This window comes from Trichoplusia ni, chromosome 11, assembly GCF_003590095.1.
Source record: "Trichoplusia ni isolate ovarian cell line Hi5 chromosome 11, tn1, whole genome shotgun sequence".
NCBI lineage: Eukaryota > Metazoa > Arthropoda > Insecta > Lepidoptera > Noctuidae > Trichoplusia > Trichoplusia ni.
Window position 1 is genome coordinate 11,726,008 of NC_039488.1, and position 19,724 is coordinate 11,745,731.

General features: G+C 36.5%; 2 protein-coding genes across 2 annotated transcripts; one reads left to right on the top strand and one right to left on the bottom strand.

Annotated features, from left to right (window-relative positions):
• Nucleotides 1-3,508: 3,508 nt before the first annotated feature.
• On the bottom strand, nucleotides 3,509-16,789 carry LOC113498595 (zinc finger protein 665). The gene is made up of 17 exons (XM_026878666.1): nucleotides 16,093-16,789; nucleotides 15,334-15,556; nucleotides 14,545-14,831; nucleotides 13,982-14,135; nucleotides 12,525-12,682; nucleotides 12,265-12,408; nucleotides 11,779-11,966; nucleotides 11,243-11,450; nucleotides 11,087-11,146; nucleotides 10,579-10,665; nucleotides 10,258-10,366; nucleotides 9,272-9,351; nucleotides 9,054-9,151; nucleotides 8,730-8,850; nucleotides 8,236-8,451; nucleotides 7,500-7,663; nucleotides 3,509-7,224 (listed from the first exon to the last, which is right to left on the bottom strand). Exons 1-17 carry the CDS (start codon nucleotides 16,216-16,218, stop codon nucleotides 7,107-7,109), a joined length of 2,541 nt encoding a protein of 846 aa, XP_026734467.1. The 5' UTR covers nucleotides 16,219-16,789; the 3' UTR covers nucleotides 3,509-7,106.
• Nucleotides 16,790-17,126: 337 nt separating this feature from the next.
• On the top strand, nucleotides 17,127-19,523 carry LOC113498594 (COP9 signalosome complex subunit 7b). The gene is made up of 4 exons (XM_026878664.1): nucleotides 17,127-17,495; nucleotides 17,829-18,081; nucleotides 18,568-18,788; nucleotides 19,148-19,523. The coding sequence occupies exons 1-4, from the start codon at nucleotides 17,301-17,303 to the stop codon at nucleotides 19,298-19,300; spliced, it is 822 nt and encodes a 273-aa protein (XP_026734465.1). The 5' UTR covers nucleotides 17,127-17,300; the 3' UTR covers nucleotides 19,301-19,523.
• Nucleotides 19,524-19,724: the final 201 nt, after the last annotated feature.

Sequence of the window (19,724 nt, forward strand, 5' to 3'; positions counted from 1 at the left end):
AACCTAAGAAAGTCAAGTTCCTAACCCCATATTAAAACTTAATTTACTTCAAAATCCGTTAGCTCTAGTTAGCAGTAAACAGCAAAGAGCACGATCATGACGTCAGTTCCCCCTAATGTATCCTCAGTACCCATGAATAAAAGGACGCGACAAAAGACGGATAAGAGCGCATCACAAATCCCTTCGTACTTCCAACAGGCAATCCCGGAATGTGACGTCATTAATCACAAAAACTACGCTTTAATGGATGACGGAGGGTTTTTATAGCATCTGGTGAAGACGAGGCCAAGTAAATTGGATGAGCGGATGAGCGCTGACTTGTGACGTCATCAGATTGAATTACGTCCTATCAATTCAGGTGCTGAGTAAAACGCATAGTCATGATTTTTCCTTGCGCTTTCTCGGTATTTAATTTGGGGTGTTCTTTGTTCACGCGTTTCTTCAGTCTATTTGCTTTAAAAAAAAAAAGGATAAAATTCTTATACATAGAATTGAATTTTCTAATTTTATATTACCTAATTATTATGCATTGCGGAATGCAAAAAATGGTTATTAGTAATCTTGTCTAGTGCCTAGATGAATAAATGCTAAAGAAATTCTTAAATTTTCCAAGCAGTAAATAAGTGCTTAAAAAATTAGTACCTAGGTACATCTTATTTATTAAAATATTTCTTGTAATCTTTACGGCATTGTCCGAGGATAATTAATTTTTATTAGAAAGCTAACTTTGGCCGCAGGAAGACCCCTTTTATTTAAGTCTTTTATCTTTAAACACGAGTCACGATAATGATCTCTGTACAGCCTGATTAAAACCTTTTCGCTTCTAATCTTTCTTAATTAATTTACACAACATTCTTTGTCTTAAGGTTCCCTTGGTCTTTCAATTACGTCATAAAGCCGTATTATAGCACTTCTTATAGAAAGGGATGAAGCTATTCAGTAGATAGCTGCATCTCCTTTCCTCCTGAGGCAGTTGAAGGTATAGTTTATCTACGGTATGGGTCCGCTTTTTGAATAACTAACGTAATATCTCAACGTTGCGTACAAATAGATAAAGTCACAAAAATAAATCACTTTTTTTCTACCCACTGAATTTTAAAGAGCCTGAAGAGTTTTTAAGTAAGGATGATCTTTCCAGTGACGTTTAAATGGAGCTCAATTATAATTAGATAACGTGAAATCCCTTTTACGGACAGAAAGAGTTCACAGTTTAGTGTGAAAGAAATATCAGGATTACGTAAAAAAAGGTAAAAAAAAAAAACGTTTTGTAGGCAAGGTAATGTACTTATTCGTATTTTTGTCCGGAGTTGCTATATAATTTGATGGGAAAAGATTGAACCACCTGCCTAGTGATAGACGAAACTGAAAGGTACCCGAATCACCCCCACGTATGTTCCACGATTTTTAGTTGTTTTCGAGTTATGAGCCTATTTTAATTTATAATCAAACTCTGAGCATACTGCCGTGGTTAGTTCAGATACCTACATGCACGTTATTTTTTAATAAAATATCTAGGTACTTAGTTAAAAGTTTAAGGTACAAATCGATACCACACAAATCACGTGTTATTATAAATAATGTGTTGATTAAAAAACACTCCATTCATTACACTCATTAGTAAAATAATTCTCGGAAAACCCAACCTCTTAAAACAATTTTTGATACAAAGCTAAGTCGAACATAAGTTTTTCCGTTCGTTAAATGTATCCAGCTCTCCTTAGGGAACGATTCGCAATGAGTTAGTACGTATGTAAAGTCGTAAACTTAAACATTTTGATCACGGTTGACCTGACATAAAGCTTCTGTGGGAGCTGAACCTTGAAATAACTCTCTCGTAAAGCGTCACGCGTTCATCTCGTAAACATGGACATTTTATCTTGACCCTAAGGGATGGTAAAATACAGATACATTGGTATCACTATGACTTGAATCTGTGGTATGCGCCACAGTTGTATCCTATACCACTTGCTTTTGGTTATTGATCACATTTTGTTTTCAATGTCTAACAATAAGTGAAGAAGATTGAAAAAGTTTTAATGGACAATTACTGAGGGTCCGCTGTTTGTCTGCTTGTGCGTCTGTCACCAGGTTGCATCGCATGCAACGTGATATCTAGACAGTTTGTTTATTTAAAGATGATGTATAACAACAAATACCAAAGTATGTTAGGTAAGGGGCAATAGGGGACCCGCATCAATCCGTTTAAACGGTTTTGCGGGGCATGTAATTTAATAATTTAATGTTATATGAGATAAATAAAGACTTTTTAAATGAACGATAACAATCCACGGCTCTCCTGTAAGGCTTAAGGATAAAAATAGAGGTACAGGTGTAAATAACAAAATGCTTTTGAGCTTTTTGAACACTTGATAAAACTCGCGCCCTTTGTAAATCGTTTTATATCGGAGGGTCAGTTTCTTTTCAAGACTTCATTCCAGTGTATTGCTCGAGACCATCATTAGGTACCTATCTACAGTTGAAGAATGAAGTAAAAAGGTTTGACAAGTAAAAGTTAGAGACCTGTTAAGCTAAATTGATCTTAGTAAAGACATTGAGGCAAACTTATGTAGGTATGTGCAAGATCATTCGAAATAACATTGCGTTGTATTTTAGCACAGCGTAATAATAAAACGTCGTTCCGGTACTTACTTTTATGTAGACTCAAATTGAAATAGATAATAATGTAAGTAGGTACCTAAGTACTTTAAACTAAATAAAAGCATTATTCTTAACAATAAAGAATTTCATCACATCAATACATTCCCTACATTGTTGACACAATTTGTCACCCAATTCAATCCAATACATTGACGTGCAAGGCCTCTGAGGCACAATACACTCAGTCCATTCACAGCGCACCAATTTGCCATCCTTCATAAAACTGGCAATCTCACCAAACGTACTAAAGGGCCGATACAATTTGTACAACTGAATACACTTCGAGTTTATAGCACCCGAGCGGATTGTACTCTTGTATAGGGGACCGCGCTTTGAAAAATGTACAGGTTTACTGTAAGAAACCTTGAGGAACTGTTTCGTGTTAGATATCTTTTAAGAGTCCCTTGGGTGAGCGAAAGATGTTTGAGACTGTTGACCCTTGATATAAGAATGGAAAGATAAGTCAGACTGCGGTTTTTTAAATGTTTGTATAAAAGAAAAATAAAGAATATAATTGCCCCTAGGTGTAATACCAGCTTGAAAATTATGATTTACCTCTCTTTCAACATATTTTTTAACAAAAAACTACAGTTGTGACACCCAGTTGTGTCTATATTTATAAATAATTACAATTAATTATTATAAAAGATCACATTCAATCTTTGTGTCGTAGAGGCTATCTCAATCATTCAAGCCACATGCACAAAGCCACCCAGACTCAGGACAAGCTTTTGTAGCTCACATCAACGCTTGTCATACGCGGGGATTGAACCCGCGACACGTCGCACATAGTGGTGACGTTAACTACTCGACTATCCGGAAATTATCAAGGTAAAATGATACAAAAGCATTATTACGGTATGTATATTATCATTTAATATAAAAATTATAGATATCCACTATAATATTTACATGTAAGTTAATGGCAAACAACTTGTCAAGATTTAAAATATTAACAAAGAAAAATACATAAAAGTGTGGAAGTGTTTCTCTGTGTATTTCATGTAATACATTTCTCTATACAATAATACTGTACATGAAATTTTAAACAGACTTCGCACCAACATTCTGTCCGTAATATGTCGTGTTTGCAGTAATTCGTTCATCAAATATACTTTGTAGTAAAAACAGTTATATTTTGAGTTTTGAAGTCTTATGATAGATTGCAGTAATTGTTTTGTATTCGCATAGGTTTGAAAACTACAATAATGGAAGATCGGAGTGATTTTAGTATAATTAAAAAATCAATTGAATTTTTTTCCTGTTACGGTCGACTTTGCTTCCAAATTCTGTTTTGTTGTATTAAAAATGCAATTTCGATTATCCCAAATTTTATTAATTCGTTTTTATCAGTCTCCAACCTAAAGCTATGACTACATTTTGTTTCAGCTCAATAATAGAGTATTTAAAGTTATAAAATCATGTAATACTATAAAAAGGAAGCCTTTCCCCAAGTGTGGAATAATACAGTAACAATTTTATTTTAATAACAGTATAAATATCTGTGAACTCAACGTTTTCTAATCATATTTTTATTATTTGACAAACTTGAACGTTACACCGTATGTATACATGACATTTTACGGACAGAAATCGACAATCTCCCTATCACAGACTAGATACTCAATTTAGACACCAAAAATAATAGACTTTGACTTTTTATTTTAGGAAGTATAGTTTCGTTCTGCTTTATACGTAATATTTAATGTTATACAAAATACACAAAAATAATTGTGTTTACAATATAAAAGAGACAGTCATTAATATTTTGTATTTAGCAGAAACAACAATTATGACATGTTGCAGTGCTGATCAAAGTTCCAAGAGTTGGAAGACATATCTCTACTTTTATCAAACACTCAAATTTTACTCACATGCACAAATGAATATTCGTGAAAAGTTCTGCTTGAGGACATAAGCTGATTTGGTACCTTGTGCTAAATGAAACCTACTTTTATATAGATATAAATCTGCATATATATGGTCTGATACTTAGGTAGTTCCTATTGTTCCTATCATCAAAAAATATCCTATATCTGAGCCAGTAACCGAGCCGATACCTCACAACTGTAGTCACCAAAGTCTTACTACTCACTTGGAGTATAAACTTTTCAGTATTACGGCTTTCATTGCCTTGTACACGAATTGCCTAAGAGATCTTCCATATCTAAAGTTAACGTCATAGCCTTTTCTCTGTTCTATGAATCCTACTGCCTAATGTGTTACAATGTATATTCATCAGAACATAGAATTTACTAAAGTACTATAAGTCACTATTATTGCTTAGATATCTGTTGACGCGTATAACTAACTTGCGAGGTCTAGAATACACTAATTAGAAGCTAGGACATATTCAGTTATAACTATGAGTACTATGACCAGACCAATTATAACTACAAGTGTCTAATAGCATAACTTCTCACGAGTATTTGCAGAAGTTAACTAATTTATAAACATATGTGACAAACATACAGATAAATTGGAACCTTAAACAGCACTGCACACTGAATATTTTCGTTTGAACATTAAATTTAACTTGACGAACACAAACTAATAAGCAATGTAAGTCAGTTTGTAACACTTACAAAACATTTTAGCCAAGCTACATTTAAAAATTCGTTTGCTATTTATTGATAAGAAGCCAATTGCAGTTGGGTAAACCCCAAAACATTTAGCTGCTTGATACATGTATAAAATATAAACTCAGATCTATAAATCATCTAATCTTGAATTTTGATTGCACATTACACACCTCCCATCCTGCCAGTAAGTTAAAAAAAAAGGAAAAAATAAACAGATTATTTATATGTACTTAAAAAAAGCTTATTGGACATGACGCCTAAATAATAATATCGGTCGAAATATATGTATCAATGATATCACAAGCCATTTCATCAATGATGATTGGTGTTTTGAAAATTGTGATGTGTGACTAATGGGGAGTTTAATATAACCTTTACCAATATTTTGCTAATCCTTAACTAAATGTGCGTTGTTCTTCGTAATCAACTAAGGCCTAATGGAATGGATATCAAAATAAACAAACCATTTAGCTGTAGTTGGTACTCATATACCTGATGTTGTATACAACATAAGATTTAGAAATGCTGACAAGTAACATGATTGATAGATATGGGCCAACCCTAACCAAAACTTAAATGCTGAAACCTACATAGAAATTGTACATTTTATTACAAAATCCACCGCTCAGTGCCGTAAAAACGTATTGATATGTACAAGAGATTACTAATTATACTAAGTTGCCCTTAAATCTAGACTATATTACACAAAAACATGGTCGCTAACCTGTCTTTTTACACTCCATATCATGTCCTAAATTTTAGAACATTTACTATATTATACACAAATGAGTCAATCAGTTTTTTTTTAATAATTATTGCCATCAAATTAAGTAGATCCCGTATTCTTTATACCTCTAGAATAAAGAACGATAAAATTAAGGCTCTATTGTAAGGCAGACGTCTAAACGTTAAATAAAGCTTTCCAATCTATTGGCATTATATTTTTTATAATTTAGGCTTACATTTTAGTTTTCATGGTTACAAATGGGATTGTTACTTGTGGATGTAAGGTGTGATATGTTCTCTATTATAGATGATATTCAAAGCAACAATAATTATGGTTAATGGGCCACTAGAACACATTGTCTTAAGGTTTTATTAGGCAGTGCAGTATATTGCTTATGAGATGATGCCTAAACAGCTTTACTAATCTAAAGCCCGACATGATTCTATGCTAATAGTAAAGGATAAACACGCAAAGTAGTGCGAGATCAATCATAACCCTTACTTGTACTTTTAAAAGAGAGTATTCACACCAACCAACATCTTTAGCGGTTTTTCTACGACAAAAGTTGGACCATTACATACTCATTATCCACACGTAACAATGCACCCACCTGTACCAAGATACTCGTAACCAAAATGACATTAATTCAACCAACACTTCACTTCGTAACTGTACACATATACACTCGCGGTCGCTCGCACTGTTTACAACTTTATACAATGTACCTATGGTTTATTGTGTATTGGATATGCTTGTAGTTCATAATGTGAACACGAATTTTTTGTCAATTTTGAAAAAGTTTTTTAAAACCCATTTTTGTGTAAATTGTACTTATGACAGACCAACCAGTCACATCTATACCAACGACAATGTCAACTGGGACTAGATTCTTGTTTCTGAAAGGCAACACTTATTGTGTAAAATATTTAAAATTCTGATTAAAAACAATGGCTGTGGAAAATAGTCCACGATAACTTTTAGACTGTATCTACATTTTTAAAAGAAAAGCGGAACATTATTTCATCAACAGTCACAATTTAGCACGTCACTATATCTACAAGCATACCCAACGCTCGCTAGAGTCCGACACTTCACTTCTTGAGCCAGACGACCATAGGCTCGTCTGGGTCACGTTTCACTCAATCGAGCTGCTGAACTTGGACCACTGACGTCGGCGGCGGGAGAGAGATCTCGTACTTTATGAGGCCCGTGCGGCCCGCCGATAGGACCAAACCGCCGACTTCTTTTGCGTCACCACTGAGGAGAAATGTTAATATTTTAGTTGTGGTGTCTGTTTTTAACCTAAAGTCAATTAGAAATCTATAGCCACCTTCTTACTTCGTCCATTTGTTGTGTAGCAAAATGTGTGAGTGGCATGATTACGAATCAAAACTTCGTGTAGGCAGAGAGGGATTTTAGTGCCAATCAAAGTTGTGGGGTTTCCATCGAAGTTTCAGGTTGTCAAACGAGGTTTTTGTTCGTTCGCAGTATTTTACGCCCTGAGCATACTGTGCAGTGAGTAGTGTGTTTACCTAGTAGTATGTTGCCTGGCGTGATGCTTGTGCGCCAGCTGCGCGAGCGCGGGCTTGATGTCGCGGCCCACGATGTGCAGCTGCGGGGCCACCAGCCGCCGCGCGCCGCCCACTGACCCCACCACGATCTGGTTGCCGATCACCTGCCCCGACCTGTTCGTTACCTGACACACCAAACAAATACATCAAACCCTGACTTTAACATCCTACGCCTAAGTTAACGTAGTGAGATAGTAGGAGGTAGGAAGAAGACAGGTATTTTCCAAAATTTCTTTATAAAATACCTATTCTGAAAAAAAACCTGACTTCCTCCCAAATATACTCCATTAATCCTAATCTCTATTCTACATCGTAAACCATAGTCCAAACGACCATTTAGGACGGATTAGTCGGTTTGCGACTTTTCGTATCGGTCTTATACGTTTGCCATTTATAGTACGGCCATTGCAACTTGGCACGTCGAGAAAGGGCTACAAAATATCGCTGTCTCTGTTTCAAGCAATGTGCTCGTATACTTTGATCTCGCTTTAACAAACTTTCATCTCATAGCAAAAGCACCAAATTACATTGGCTGTTTGTAAGCTGCAAATGAAGTACCTGAAGTAGCTGAAGTACACTAATAGATTTATCCATTTTGAACTAATTGACTTACAACGAGCAATAAACCGGTCGCGCTGGAGAAATTATGGAGAGGCCTTTGTCCAGCAGTGGACTATAGGCTGAGATGATGACTTACAACTTGTATATGCGTCGCCTGATGGTCTTGCTGGTCTAACTCTAAACTGTTTTGATGTTGCACTTGCTGCTGGTGTTGTTGCTGTTGTTGTTGCTGTTGCTGCTGCTGTTGTTGCTGTTGCTGGACTTGTTGTTGCACCTGTTGTTGTACTTGCTGCGCTTGCTGCACGGCCTGTTGCGTAACCTGTTGCTGTGTTTGTTGTGTCACAGGTTGTGTCTGGAATACATTCAATTACTTAGCCATGTTTCTTTGGTGAGTTAAGAAACAACATTAACAAAACACAATTCTAAATTTGACACGAAATTTGATTCGTTTTTACCTAAGGAAAAATTCAGAATAACATGGTTATTTTGAATGTATTTCGTCAACATTTTAACCGTCAAGAAAGAGTTATTAGGTTCAGCAACCGGCGGACATCGTATTATATGAAGTTCGACGAAGCTTACAGCAATACCACAAACTGATGGGAGTCCAAAATCATTGTAAGTACTCACATTTCTAGGCGGTAAGTCCATGTGTTGTCTCTGATGAAGCATCAAATGGTTCTTCTGGAAGAATGCCTTGCCACACTGATCACACACGTGCGTTCTTAATGTACAGCTGCCGTCAGGATGTCTGGGAGATAAAAAATAATTTATGAGCCCTATGGCAAATGTAGTGAAGTTACATGCAAATTTTCCTAGCTGTTGAACGCCACAGAGCTAAAGCTAAGAGAAAAGAAACTGTATTTTTTATTTAAGTCGTAAATGGACTGCAGGATTATTTTGACAAAACCTAGATAAAGTTGTGTTATTAAGTCGTAATTTTTTAATACATACCTTCTTTGATGTGCTAATAGACCGTGTTTAGCCGCGAATCCTTTCCCGCAGTCTCCACAAAAATGAATTTTTGGCCGAGGAGAGGTTACATGATGATTCTGCAATAATCATAGAAACCTTGTATTATTCATATCCAACAAATAGTTGGTATAAGTAGAATAAATTTGTCTACAAAAATAAATGTTTGCGTAATTTTGGAATGAATAATCGGTACTCACCGCTGCTATTACTTGCGTATGTACAACATTGTTGGGGTTCGAAGAAATTATCTGTATTGGTTGATCTGGAACAATGAAACCTGTAAATTACGTATAGTGTTGCTCTATTAACTCATCATGTTTTAAGACAATTATTTGTTGAAATGAAAGGTACAGTACATTCTAAATTAAACGCAAATGAAGGTTTAGAGACATAAAATTATTTGAATTACTTCTGAAATAAATTTTGATCTAATTATTGTATCAAATGTAACGGGGGTCTGATTTTACTGCAGGGCATAGATTTTTTTATCTACGGATTAGCATGTTTTACAAAAAAAAAAGGTGGTTGATTATAGTAAGTTTTAACAAACATCAGACCACTGTTCAATTGACGAAGAGACAGTAAGACTGTGTCTCGCACTAGTGGCTAGACCGCGGCGGCCATCGAAATCGAAGCGACACATTTGCGGCCCGTGTTCGGTCGCTGGTCGCTGCGCCCACTAAGATAAATTGCATTGTTATTAAATACGCAGTGTGCGCGCACTAGCCGCGGCGACCTCACGTATTGTGGAACTACAGTGTGTTTTGTAATCATTGCGATGTCTCTCGACACGGAAAGAGTTATAACCGATTGAGGCAAGGAGCGTCGTTGTGGGACATGTCCTGTGAAGACTATGCTAACTGTGACTTAAAAAGCAATAAATAATGGTCGGGGAAATAAGTATGAAATAATCCCTTTGTTTGCCTTTCACGTAGTAAGGGATGAACCCAATGTGTTTTCCTTTTATTTTTCTGCTTCATATTAAGATACAAAAGCATTGCTTTGCTTTGAGTGCACAGTTTTAAGCCACTGACAATCGTAGTCGCAGTTTTGGCAGCGTTACAAATCGCAACTCCTGCCGCTAGTGCGCTATTGCCCTTAGTCTAAACCGAAAGAAGGGGTCTCCACAGCTGCGCTAGTCCAGTGTTCCACAAGCCGCTCCCCCTGCAGTGTGTGTACTCACTGTGCGGCGCGGCCACGAGGCCGGGCTGCAGCGCGGCCGTGAGCGCGCACAGGTCCGTGACGCACGTGCGGTCCCCCGCGTGCAGCCGCACGTGCAGCGACAGCGCCTCCTGCCGGGCCGAGGGACTGGGTTACACAGTAGCAATACAGATTACACAACCAACAAGTCGAAAAGAGCTCTAAAGCCTACATACATAATTATTATCTAAAGAAAAATCTTGATCAATAATGAGCGTAATAATGAAGTGCAAAAAATGGTCTGTAGAAGTGATCTGTGTTGACCTAATGACCTATCATTAGAATATAATGTCACAAAACAAACCTTTGTGTTGAAACATGATCCACACTCAGGACACGCATAGCCTGGCGTAGTTTTTTCCGTTACTATTTGACCATCTGCGCCGATAACCTGTAATTCAAAAGAATTATTTGAAACCTCGCTAACCAATGAACTAATAAAAATTGGGACACCATCTAGATTCAGACGACGCAGCGTCTGGAGTGCGACGCGGTCAGCACGGTATGCACGCGCTCAGCCAGTAGGGAGCACGGATGACGACGATGACGACGGCGGGCCCCCCCCCCCGCGCCACCGGCCCCCCCACCCCCCCCGGCGCTCACGGCGCGAGCGCGGCGCTACGCAGCGAGATGCGCGGCCGCTGACGTCAGTTCGACTCGCGATCCCGCCGCGTCTGCTCATGATTAAGGACTCCGGTTGGGTCCGAAACTAGTCGGGCTACCCCGATAAATACGCGTGAGTAAACCGTTATATCATTTAATAACCATCAAGATCAGTCAAAATTTTATGTTCGAAGAAAATAATAATTTACCTGAACAATTTGTGGTTTGAAGTCGTCTTGTTTTATCACAGTTGCTTGTTGTTGTTGCTGCTGTTGTTGTTGTTGTTGTTGTTGAGCTTGCTGCTGTGCTTGTTGCTGTGCTTGTTGTTGAGCCTGCTGTTGCGCTTGTTGTTGCGCTTGCTGGGCCTGCTGCTGTGCTTGCTGTTGCTGTTGTTGCTGCTGCTGTTGTTGCTGTTGTTGTTGCTGTTGTTGTTGCTGTTGCTGCTGCTGTTGTTGCTGTGCAGTCGTGCTGAGACAGTGCCGCGTCATTTTACAATGTTGCTGTAATTCCGTTTTACATTTGAAGGCTTCGCCGCATTCTAAACACGCTACTGCACCCTCTCCTGTGTGTATTCTGTAATTAGATAAGTGAACATTCAGTACTTTGAAACTGGTTATAAAACATGAATCAAGATCGTAGAAACATGAATCAATATTGCTCGTAACAAGCTCATTTACTAAGGTAAAGTCGAGTGATGTGGATTTTAAATATCTCAAGTTGCCGAGGCGCAGACCAAGGGCGAAGCATGACTTGCTCTTGAATCTGGCGTGGTCATGGTGATTAATAAGTTGGAAGCCTCGACATTATTGAATACTAGATTGTGGTTAGCACAAAAATATCAAAATCTGGCGACCAAGGCTATTTCTAGACGGAGCTTGTTTGTATGTGGCAGGCTACTGACTTCATGTGCGCGATGAGCGTCCGCTTCTGCAGGAACTCCTTCCCGCAGACGGGGCAGGCGTGCGGCACGCGGCCATGCACGCGGCCGTGGTTGACGAGCTGGAACTTGCGCGCGAACGTCACGCCGCAGTCCGGGCACACGTACGGGCACAGAGACCCGTGGAAGCGGCTGTGCATCACCAGGTGCTCCTGCGGGGGACGGGAAACGCATATTCGAACATACTCGGTAAGAAAACTTTCAATATGAACAAAATTCCTTTTTGACAAGTGAAGTGACTTCCATCCAACAGATCTGTACACTGAAGCACTGTATGTAACTTGTCTACAAGCCCGTTTTAAGTGTCGTAAGACTCGTAAAACATTAGCATTGAGCAATCTAAAAAGCAAGCTACTACTTGTAAAATGTAAGGCAACTGATAAGACAACTCCAAAACTCCTGCTTAGCAGGGTGTAGAATATGAGCAATCCTATAGTGATTATAATTTACCTTCTGGGCGAAACTTTCTCCACAATCACTACACACGTATGGTCGCTCGCCGGCGTGGTACTTGCTGTGCGTCACTAGATGGCGCTTCAATGGAAAACCACGCCCACACTCGTTGCATACAAAAGGACGGTCTCGACTATGCACCTACAAATAGTTAACACCATTATTGTTTGATACATAAATAAGTGGGTTCTTTACTTTGATAGGAACAGAAATAACAACATTATTTAGTTAAGTAAAATGTAATCTACACAACTTACCCTGGAATGCGTAACCAGATGATGTTTCAACGTGAACGCCATCTTACACTCGTGACATCTGTAAGGCCTCTCCGCGGAATGTAACAGCAAGTGCGTGTTGAGACAGTGTTTTCTCGCGAACGCCTTGCCGCAGTGCGCGCACACGTGTGGCCGCTCACCTACAAAAAAAGCAGACATAAAGTGGATGGTATCAGGGAATATAAAGTCTTTGAAAACTATTGCTACCTTTGTTATGGAACCAGACCGCGCACTACAAGATGTATAGCAGTGTCTCGTCAAACGGCAATCCACTGCCTACTTAAATAAACATTAACAAAAAAGCCAGTTAGTAAAAATAACTATTTTCTATGTATTTTAAAGCCAGATTTAAATCATTTGAGATTTTTTTGAGTATCTTATTGGACAGGCTAGGTAAGTAAAACAAAGAAATACCCATATATATAAACACCAATACAAAAAATCTGTTAGATTAAGCCTACAAATGCATTTACATCACGATAGTAACATAGCATTGTGCATTGTTAAAGTTGTATTAACAAGATCAATGAATATGTGATCTACAAAAAATAATGTAATTGATAGGAGCCTAGCCTTGGTTCTATTGTATGTTCAGTAACTGCTTATGCACTAGCAACCTAATTACCTAAATCTAAAGGTTAAATAATTGCCGCACATTTTTTAACTAATTAGGTTATTTAATTTTCATAATTCTACTGTTATTCAAATGAAAAACATGCTAGGAAAGGTTCAGTAATAGCGTTATCAGTAACTGTTTACTTAGCGCATTTTTCGGCAACCACCTGCTATTTCCTTTAACCAGACATAAGTTGTGATTATATAACTTGAACCTACATGAAATAAAGACTTCCAAAGTCCTCAAGAATCGACAATGATGTGCACTTGTTACTTACACTGCTTGCAAAATAGCATTAAATTATAAACGAAGTCAAAATAATTAGGTCATCGCTCCATGTCACAGTCGTATAAATAATACGAGTATTTATTGCATGTCCAACGAAAATAGACTCGTAAGTCAGAGTGAGGAATTTTTATGTAGCTATAAATGTGCACCAGAATAATTTGTGTATGTATTTATATTACACAGACTTTGAATTTTTCAACAATTTAATGCTTTTATTTAGAGTATTTTTATTCTTCACTCTTTTAGATACCTAGAATAGATAGATAAAGAGAAATATTCGGCGCATTATGTCTTTTGTGGTGCACTGCCTACAGTTACTACAATATCACACATCTGTAGTCTGTTTTCATTAAACAAGTAAACAAGGTTGATTCTTGGTGGATAAATTTTAACTCGATTGACCAATTTTAATAGATATAAGTTATGGATATTTTCTCCAATTATAAGTGCTCAGTGGCTTTATACATTTTTAGGTCTAAAGTTTTACTTATTAAATAATAACGTCGATAAATATTACGAAAATAATTAAACATACCAGTATGTACTCTCGCGTGTGTAGTAAGATGATGTTTGAGTAAGAACGACTTTCCGCACTCTTCACACCCGTAGGGGCGCTCTTTGACGGCGGCAGGGGGCGCTGTAGTCATCACCGTGTTCGTATTCATGAGCTCCGTCTGAGAATACACCGCCTAACAAGACGTTAATACACGATACTAGGGTGAAATAATAAGAAATAAATAGAATATATTATATGGAATAAGTTTAATGGTTTATTACTTCATTATTAAGGTAAGACACATAGAAAATCAAGGTAATTAGTGCATAATGGCTAATCAAATGGTTTACGATTACAAGTTGAATTGTCTGAGTCTTCCACTATCTATATAACTTCTAGATGTAATATAAAAATAGAAAACAATTGAGATGCATAACAATTATGTTTTATTGAAGTACCTCAATAAAACTTAATTCAATCTGTACAAGGCCGACGTTAAGTTATGACGCTATTTAGATACTTAAATACTTCTAGCAACAGGATTTTAGGTGAAAATATATTGAAACATAAAGAACTGTGAAAGTTTCTGAACAAAAACTTACTTTTGGCGAGTTATTAGCAGTTCCAGGCTCCTGTTTCGTATGTAACAAGTGATGTTGATGTACCGTGGCTGTCTGTATGGTCTCAGCTTGCGTCTGCTGTGTGGTGGCCTCTGCAAGGCTCTTCAGACCACCATTCAGTAATGTGTGGTTGAGTTGCGACGCGTCTATCACGGGGGTCGCGATCCCTTGCGCTTGTAACGCCCTCTTCATCAATATCTCGTTGCATTCTTCAGCAGTTAACTGGATAGGACCTATTGGTGTCATAAACGGCTTAGCTGCTAAATTCGCTGTAAGGACATATGTTACAGTTGTTATTCTATATTTGGGGCCTGTATTACTATGATTACTTAAGACTCAACTCTTGATTTATATGTTGCAGTTAATAATTATAACAAACAAATCCTAGCACTAATAATAGTGACAACTGGTTTTAAAGTATATTATGTTAGTTCTCTATTGCATTTAGACAATGTATAATATAATACATATAACAAACTAGTTATGCTTGGTATGCATACATATTATTAAATTATCTAAATTAGAAATGAGTGCACTACACAGTGCTCAATACTGTGTATCCACATAAATAATTCTAAACTGGTCTCTTCTCAATTGATGAATGCCTGTAAACATTTGGATGATGCCTCTTACTACTGAATCATGTATCTACTCAATTTTAAGTGTAGCAAAAACAGTTCACCAGTTTATATTAACACAGATTTCTTTTAGAAGATGCTAACTCCTTCAAATAAATTGATTGTTATGATAAATAAATCTCTGTATACTTACTATGTATAGTAGTAGTTTGATTCTGTTGTGTAACTCTGTTTAATGTATGTGTGGGGCCTTCATTGACAACAAACATAGCTCTTCTCCCTGAAACCGGTGTGCCCGTGACCACCCTTGTTAACTGAGCCCCTGAATTTGATACCGCTACTGTTACCGCACCAACTTTCTCTTGTACTTGCGGTGTTTTGTGGGACATAACAGTCAGGGTTGTTTCTGGTGACACCTGTAAATGTGAGTATATTGTTGATATTAGTTATTTCATAGACAGAAAAAATTTGTGAGATATAGATTTGCAAATGTGTGTATACTTAGGGGTAATTTAAATCATGTATTAATTGAGTATTATGTTCCTAATAAAAACCTGCTTTGTCATAAGTAGCAACAATTGAATATTTCGTAAGTTATGAAAATACAGAGCAATACTTTTAAACATTATATTACCTAAATTGTAAAGAATAATTATTTATTATTGTCTTAGAAACACTCAATATCAAGTCTCATTGCAACTAAAATGTCAACAATAATTATTCCATTTATACATGTATGTTATTTATGTTTTAATTAGAATGAAATAGCTCTCAATTTCTCTATCTAATTAGAAACAAATTCTTAAACACATACTTCATTATGAAGAGATATTTTCATAGCACAAAAACACTAAGGATTGCTCTAGCCTTGTGAAAGTTAATTCATATGTGAATCAGGCAGTATCTAGCAGTCTCAGTCTTTATTAAAAGTTTAATTTAAATATCAACATACCGTATTCCCCAAGGTATAACTCAAACTACTCGGAGTTTCCACTTCGCCTTTCGTGAGGTCCGCCGAACTCGTGAAGCCCCACGAGTAACCGAAGCCCGAAACATTATTAGGGGTTGGCATACACATTTTAAACAACAAATATAATTTATCACATAGAAAAATAAATCCACTAACACAAATTCACTATTTGATAGTAAACAAGAGTCCTCATGACAGTTTTATCATTGCGAACATGTATGTACGCTTTCACAACTACAAACGCACGACGCACTCATCGATCACAATGCCGACAAAATCACTACTATCTATGTAAATTCATTGTTGTCGACGTTATTTTTCACTTACGAAGATCAATCTACACGAAGAAATCTTCGTAAATTAGTCTAATCAACTCAATATAAAAGGCGGCATAGGACAACGACGCTACGAGCAAGATTGACACGCACATTATTTTTAACCAATGACACGTGATTTAGTTTATTAGACGCATTATAACTATACATTATTGTATTTTAATACTAATGAATATGAGTTTTTAGCCCTAACTCAGTTAAATCTTACGATTTGATGAAAACAATAATTTTATCGCACACACAAAAAACCGGACGCCATTTTATTGTTTATGGTCAATTAGGACTTTTAAATTCAACTCATTCACGTAGCAATGATTATTATCAGTAAAAAAGTTACGTTGACTTTTTCTTCGACTCGGTGGCGACTTTGCATTTTTTGTAGACTTTAAAAACTTGCATTGTTAATGATTTACTGATGGAGTAAATTTGGTTTTATGCAGCTTTTTAGAGAACAAAATGAGGAAATTTGAGATTGGGAGATTTTTCATTTGTTACTTATCTAAAACTGTTACAAGATTACAAACAATAAACTTCATTTTTAAAAAAACATTTAATTGCTATGTCCAATAAATTATTTTGTACCTATCTTTACTTGCAAAAACACTCAAAATATGCACGGGCTAAACGCAAGACCAGACTACAAAACGAAAACATTGTGTCAAACTTACATTTTACCAAACTGAGGATAGATGTCACCACTATCAAGTATTGAATTTGATCTGTCACTTGCAAAGTTGTCTTTATTCGTTATCGAAAGAATAAAAAATAAATAATTATTTCAATTCATACTTTTGCCACATAGTGGCAATAGAAACTATTCTTTTTATACTTGTGTAGATAAAAAAAATATTAGTCATGAATCCGATGTCCATGGACAGAGATGAACCATCATCGTTGTTATCATTTTCTACAAACCACCCTCTGGAGCAGTTTGTATTGTTGGCAAAAGGAGCTAAAGGATCAGCATGTGCGGAACTCATCAAGCAAGTCCTAGAAGCTCCAGGAGTCCATGTATTTGGAGAGTTACTTGAAATGCCAAACATAAAAGAGGTTATATTTTTTTGTTTTTATACCATAAAAGAATAAGAATAATGTCCTATTGGAGAATCTTATTGGATAAAAGTGTTTTCTTTCCTGGCTACGTCTTACTTCAGATGTTATCTATAATATTGACTAAGCTTCCATTTTCAATAAACATTGTGGACTGTAAAGATTTGGAAGCATATACTATTACTATTTCTTCAAAATTCATAGAAAATGAGTGTTTATGTGCTAAATAATTAGATTTAATCTATAGAGATAATATCAAGTACCATTAAGTATGTCATTTTTATCTTAACTCTTTTAAAAAAAGTAATACAATGCAAACTTTTAACATTTCAGTTGGAAACTGGACCTTTTGCTACTCACCTGAAGACACTAAATCTGTTTGCGTATGGCACATACAAAGAATACCTTGAGAACAAGTCTGAATACTTAGAACTGACGCCTGCTCAATGCAAGAAGTTGCAGCACTTGACTATTGCATCACTTGCCACACAAGAAAAGTGTATCCCTTACAGTGTGCTGTTAAAAGAATTAGATATTAAAAATGTGAGGGATTTGGAAGATCTCATCATAGAAGCCATATATGCAGGTACTTAAATTTTTTTTTTTTTTTGTTCTAATAAATAATTATTAGAAAAGTTTTCAGTATAAACATTACTGGGTAGCAGACAGAACATACATGTACCTATAACATAAAACATTGTTAGTAAATCATAATCTAGCATTTCATAAAATCACCCACAGATGTCTACTACTTATCAAACAAAACCTCTGTTGTGGAAACTCCAATAAATTTGTGTTGATACTTATGCGTTGGTCATCAATCAAGCAAGGTGCTTTAAAGTGAAATATCTTTAATTCTAAATTGTTGCAACTGGAGTCACTATTGTAACATTTAAAAGTGCCTAAAAAGTGGTAAACAGCTTGTTTCAATAAAAGCTTTTGATTTTACCCTAGTGTTAACTTTCCTAGACTGTGTTAGCAATCTTGATAAGTTTTGTGTATAGTTAAGCTTTCAAATGTGCTTGTTTGTTTGAGTCAAATAAAAACTATAGCAATTTTTTATTGATTCCAGACATAATCCATGGAAAATTGGACCAGGAATGCAAGCGGGTTGAGGTCGACGTAGCTCTAGGTCGCGACGCCCGCCTTGAGGATGCCGCGTCCATCGCTGATGTGCTGGCAGACTGGTGCAATGCTTGTGAAGCAGTACTCAACTCTGTGGACCAACACATCCAGCGGGCCAACCATCACAAACAGAGGGCTATCATACATCACCAGGCCATTGAGCAAGAGGTTTGTTTATAAGTATCATAATTATGTCAATTGTTGTAAGGGACAAATAGTTCAAAAATTTAAAATATTTGAATGCATGCTATGAGGGCTGGTTCAAGGTATCATGGTCCAAAGGATTGATAAGTATGAAGGGATTTTCAGAAGCTTTTGGCTAACGTTAAGACTGCATAGTCTAGGGAAAAAATAGATAACTGTTGCCTATAAGAAACTGGAAAAGTTTATTCTTACATTTTTTATGAAGCTTAACAATATTTTAAGTAAATTAACACAAATTAAACAAGCAAATTATATGTTCTTAATCTACACAAATAAGTAACACTTGTTTGACGAGTCATTTAATAAAAAAACTTCAATTTCAGATACTGTACATAAAGAAAACTCTTAAATCGCAAGCAGAGAACGACGAGTCTGCAACTGGCGGCGGTAGTGAGACTCACTCGGCTCCAAAGAAGAACTCCGGCAAGGGCAAGACGCCTCGCAACGCCGCAAAGTTCTGGCAGAAAAACACATAACTGCTGCTTCAAAATAATCATAGATAATAAAAAAAATGTAATTTGTGATACTGTCAATAAATTTTTAAAGCCAGTATTATTAAACCATTCATTTTTCGTAAAAGTGTGATCTTGATAGTGTTGATTTGCTTAAATTGAGAACTTTGAAGTGATGTCGCTGTAGATAATGTCGTTCATGGTACTGTGACTGTTTTATTAATGCAGGCTTTATTTTGCTCTCCTACTTTGCCTTTTATTACCTTACGATTTTACTTATATTTTATAGATATTTTTTATGTTATAAGTTATAATTATCTAAGCTACAAAAACGTTGCCATCCCGCAACAAACGTGTATGCGATGAATTCTCAGTTGTTTCCCTTTAACATCCGTCCTCGAGTGGCGTGATGTTTGGCGTAGTGGTGTTTGTATACGTTTTTTATTAT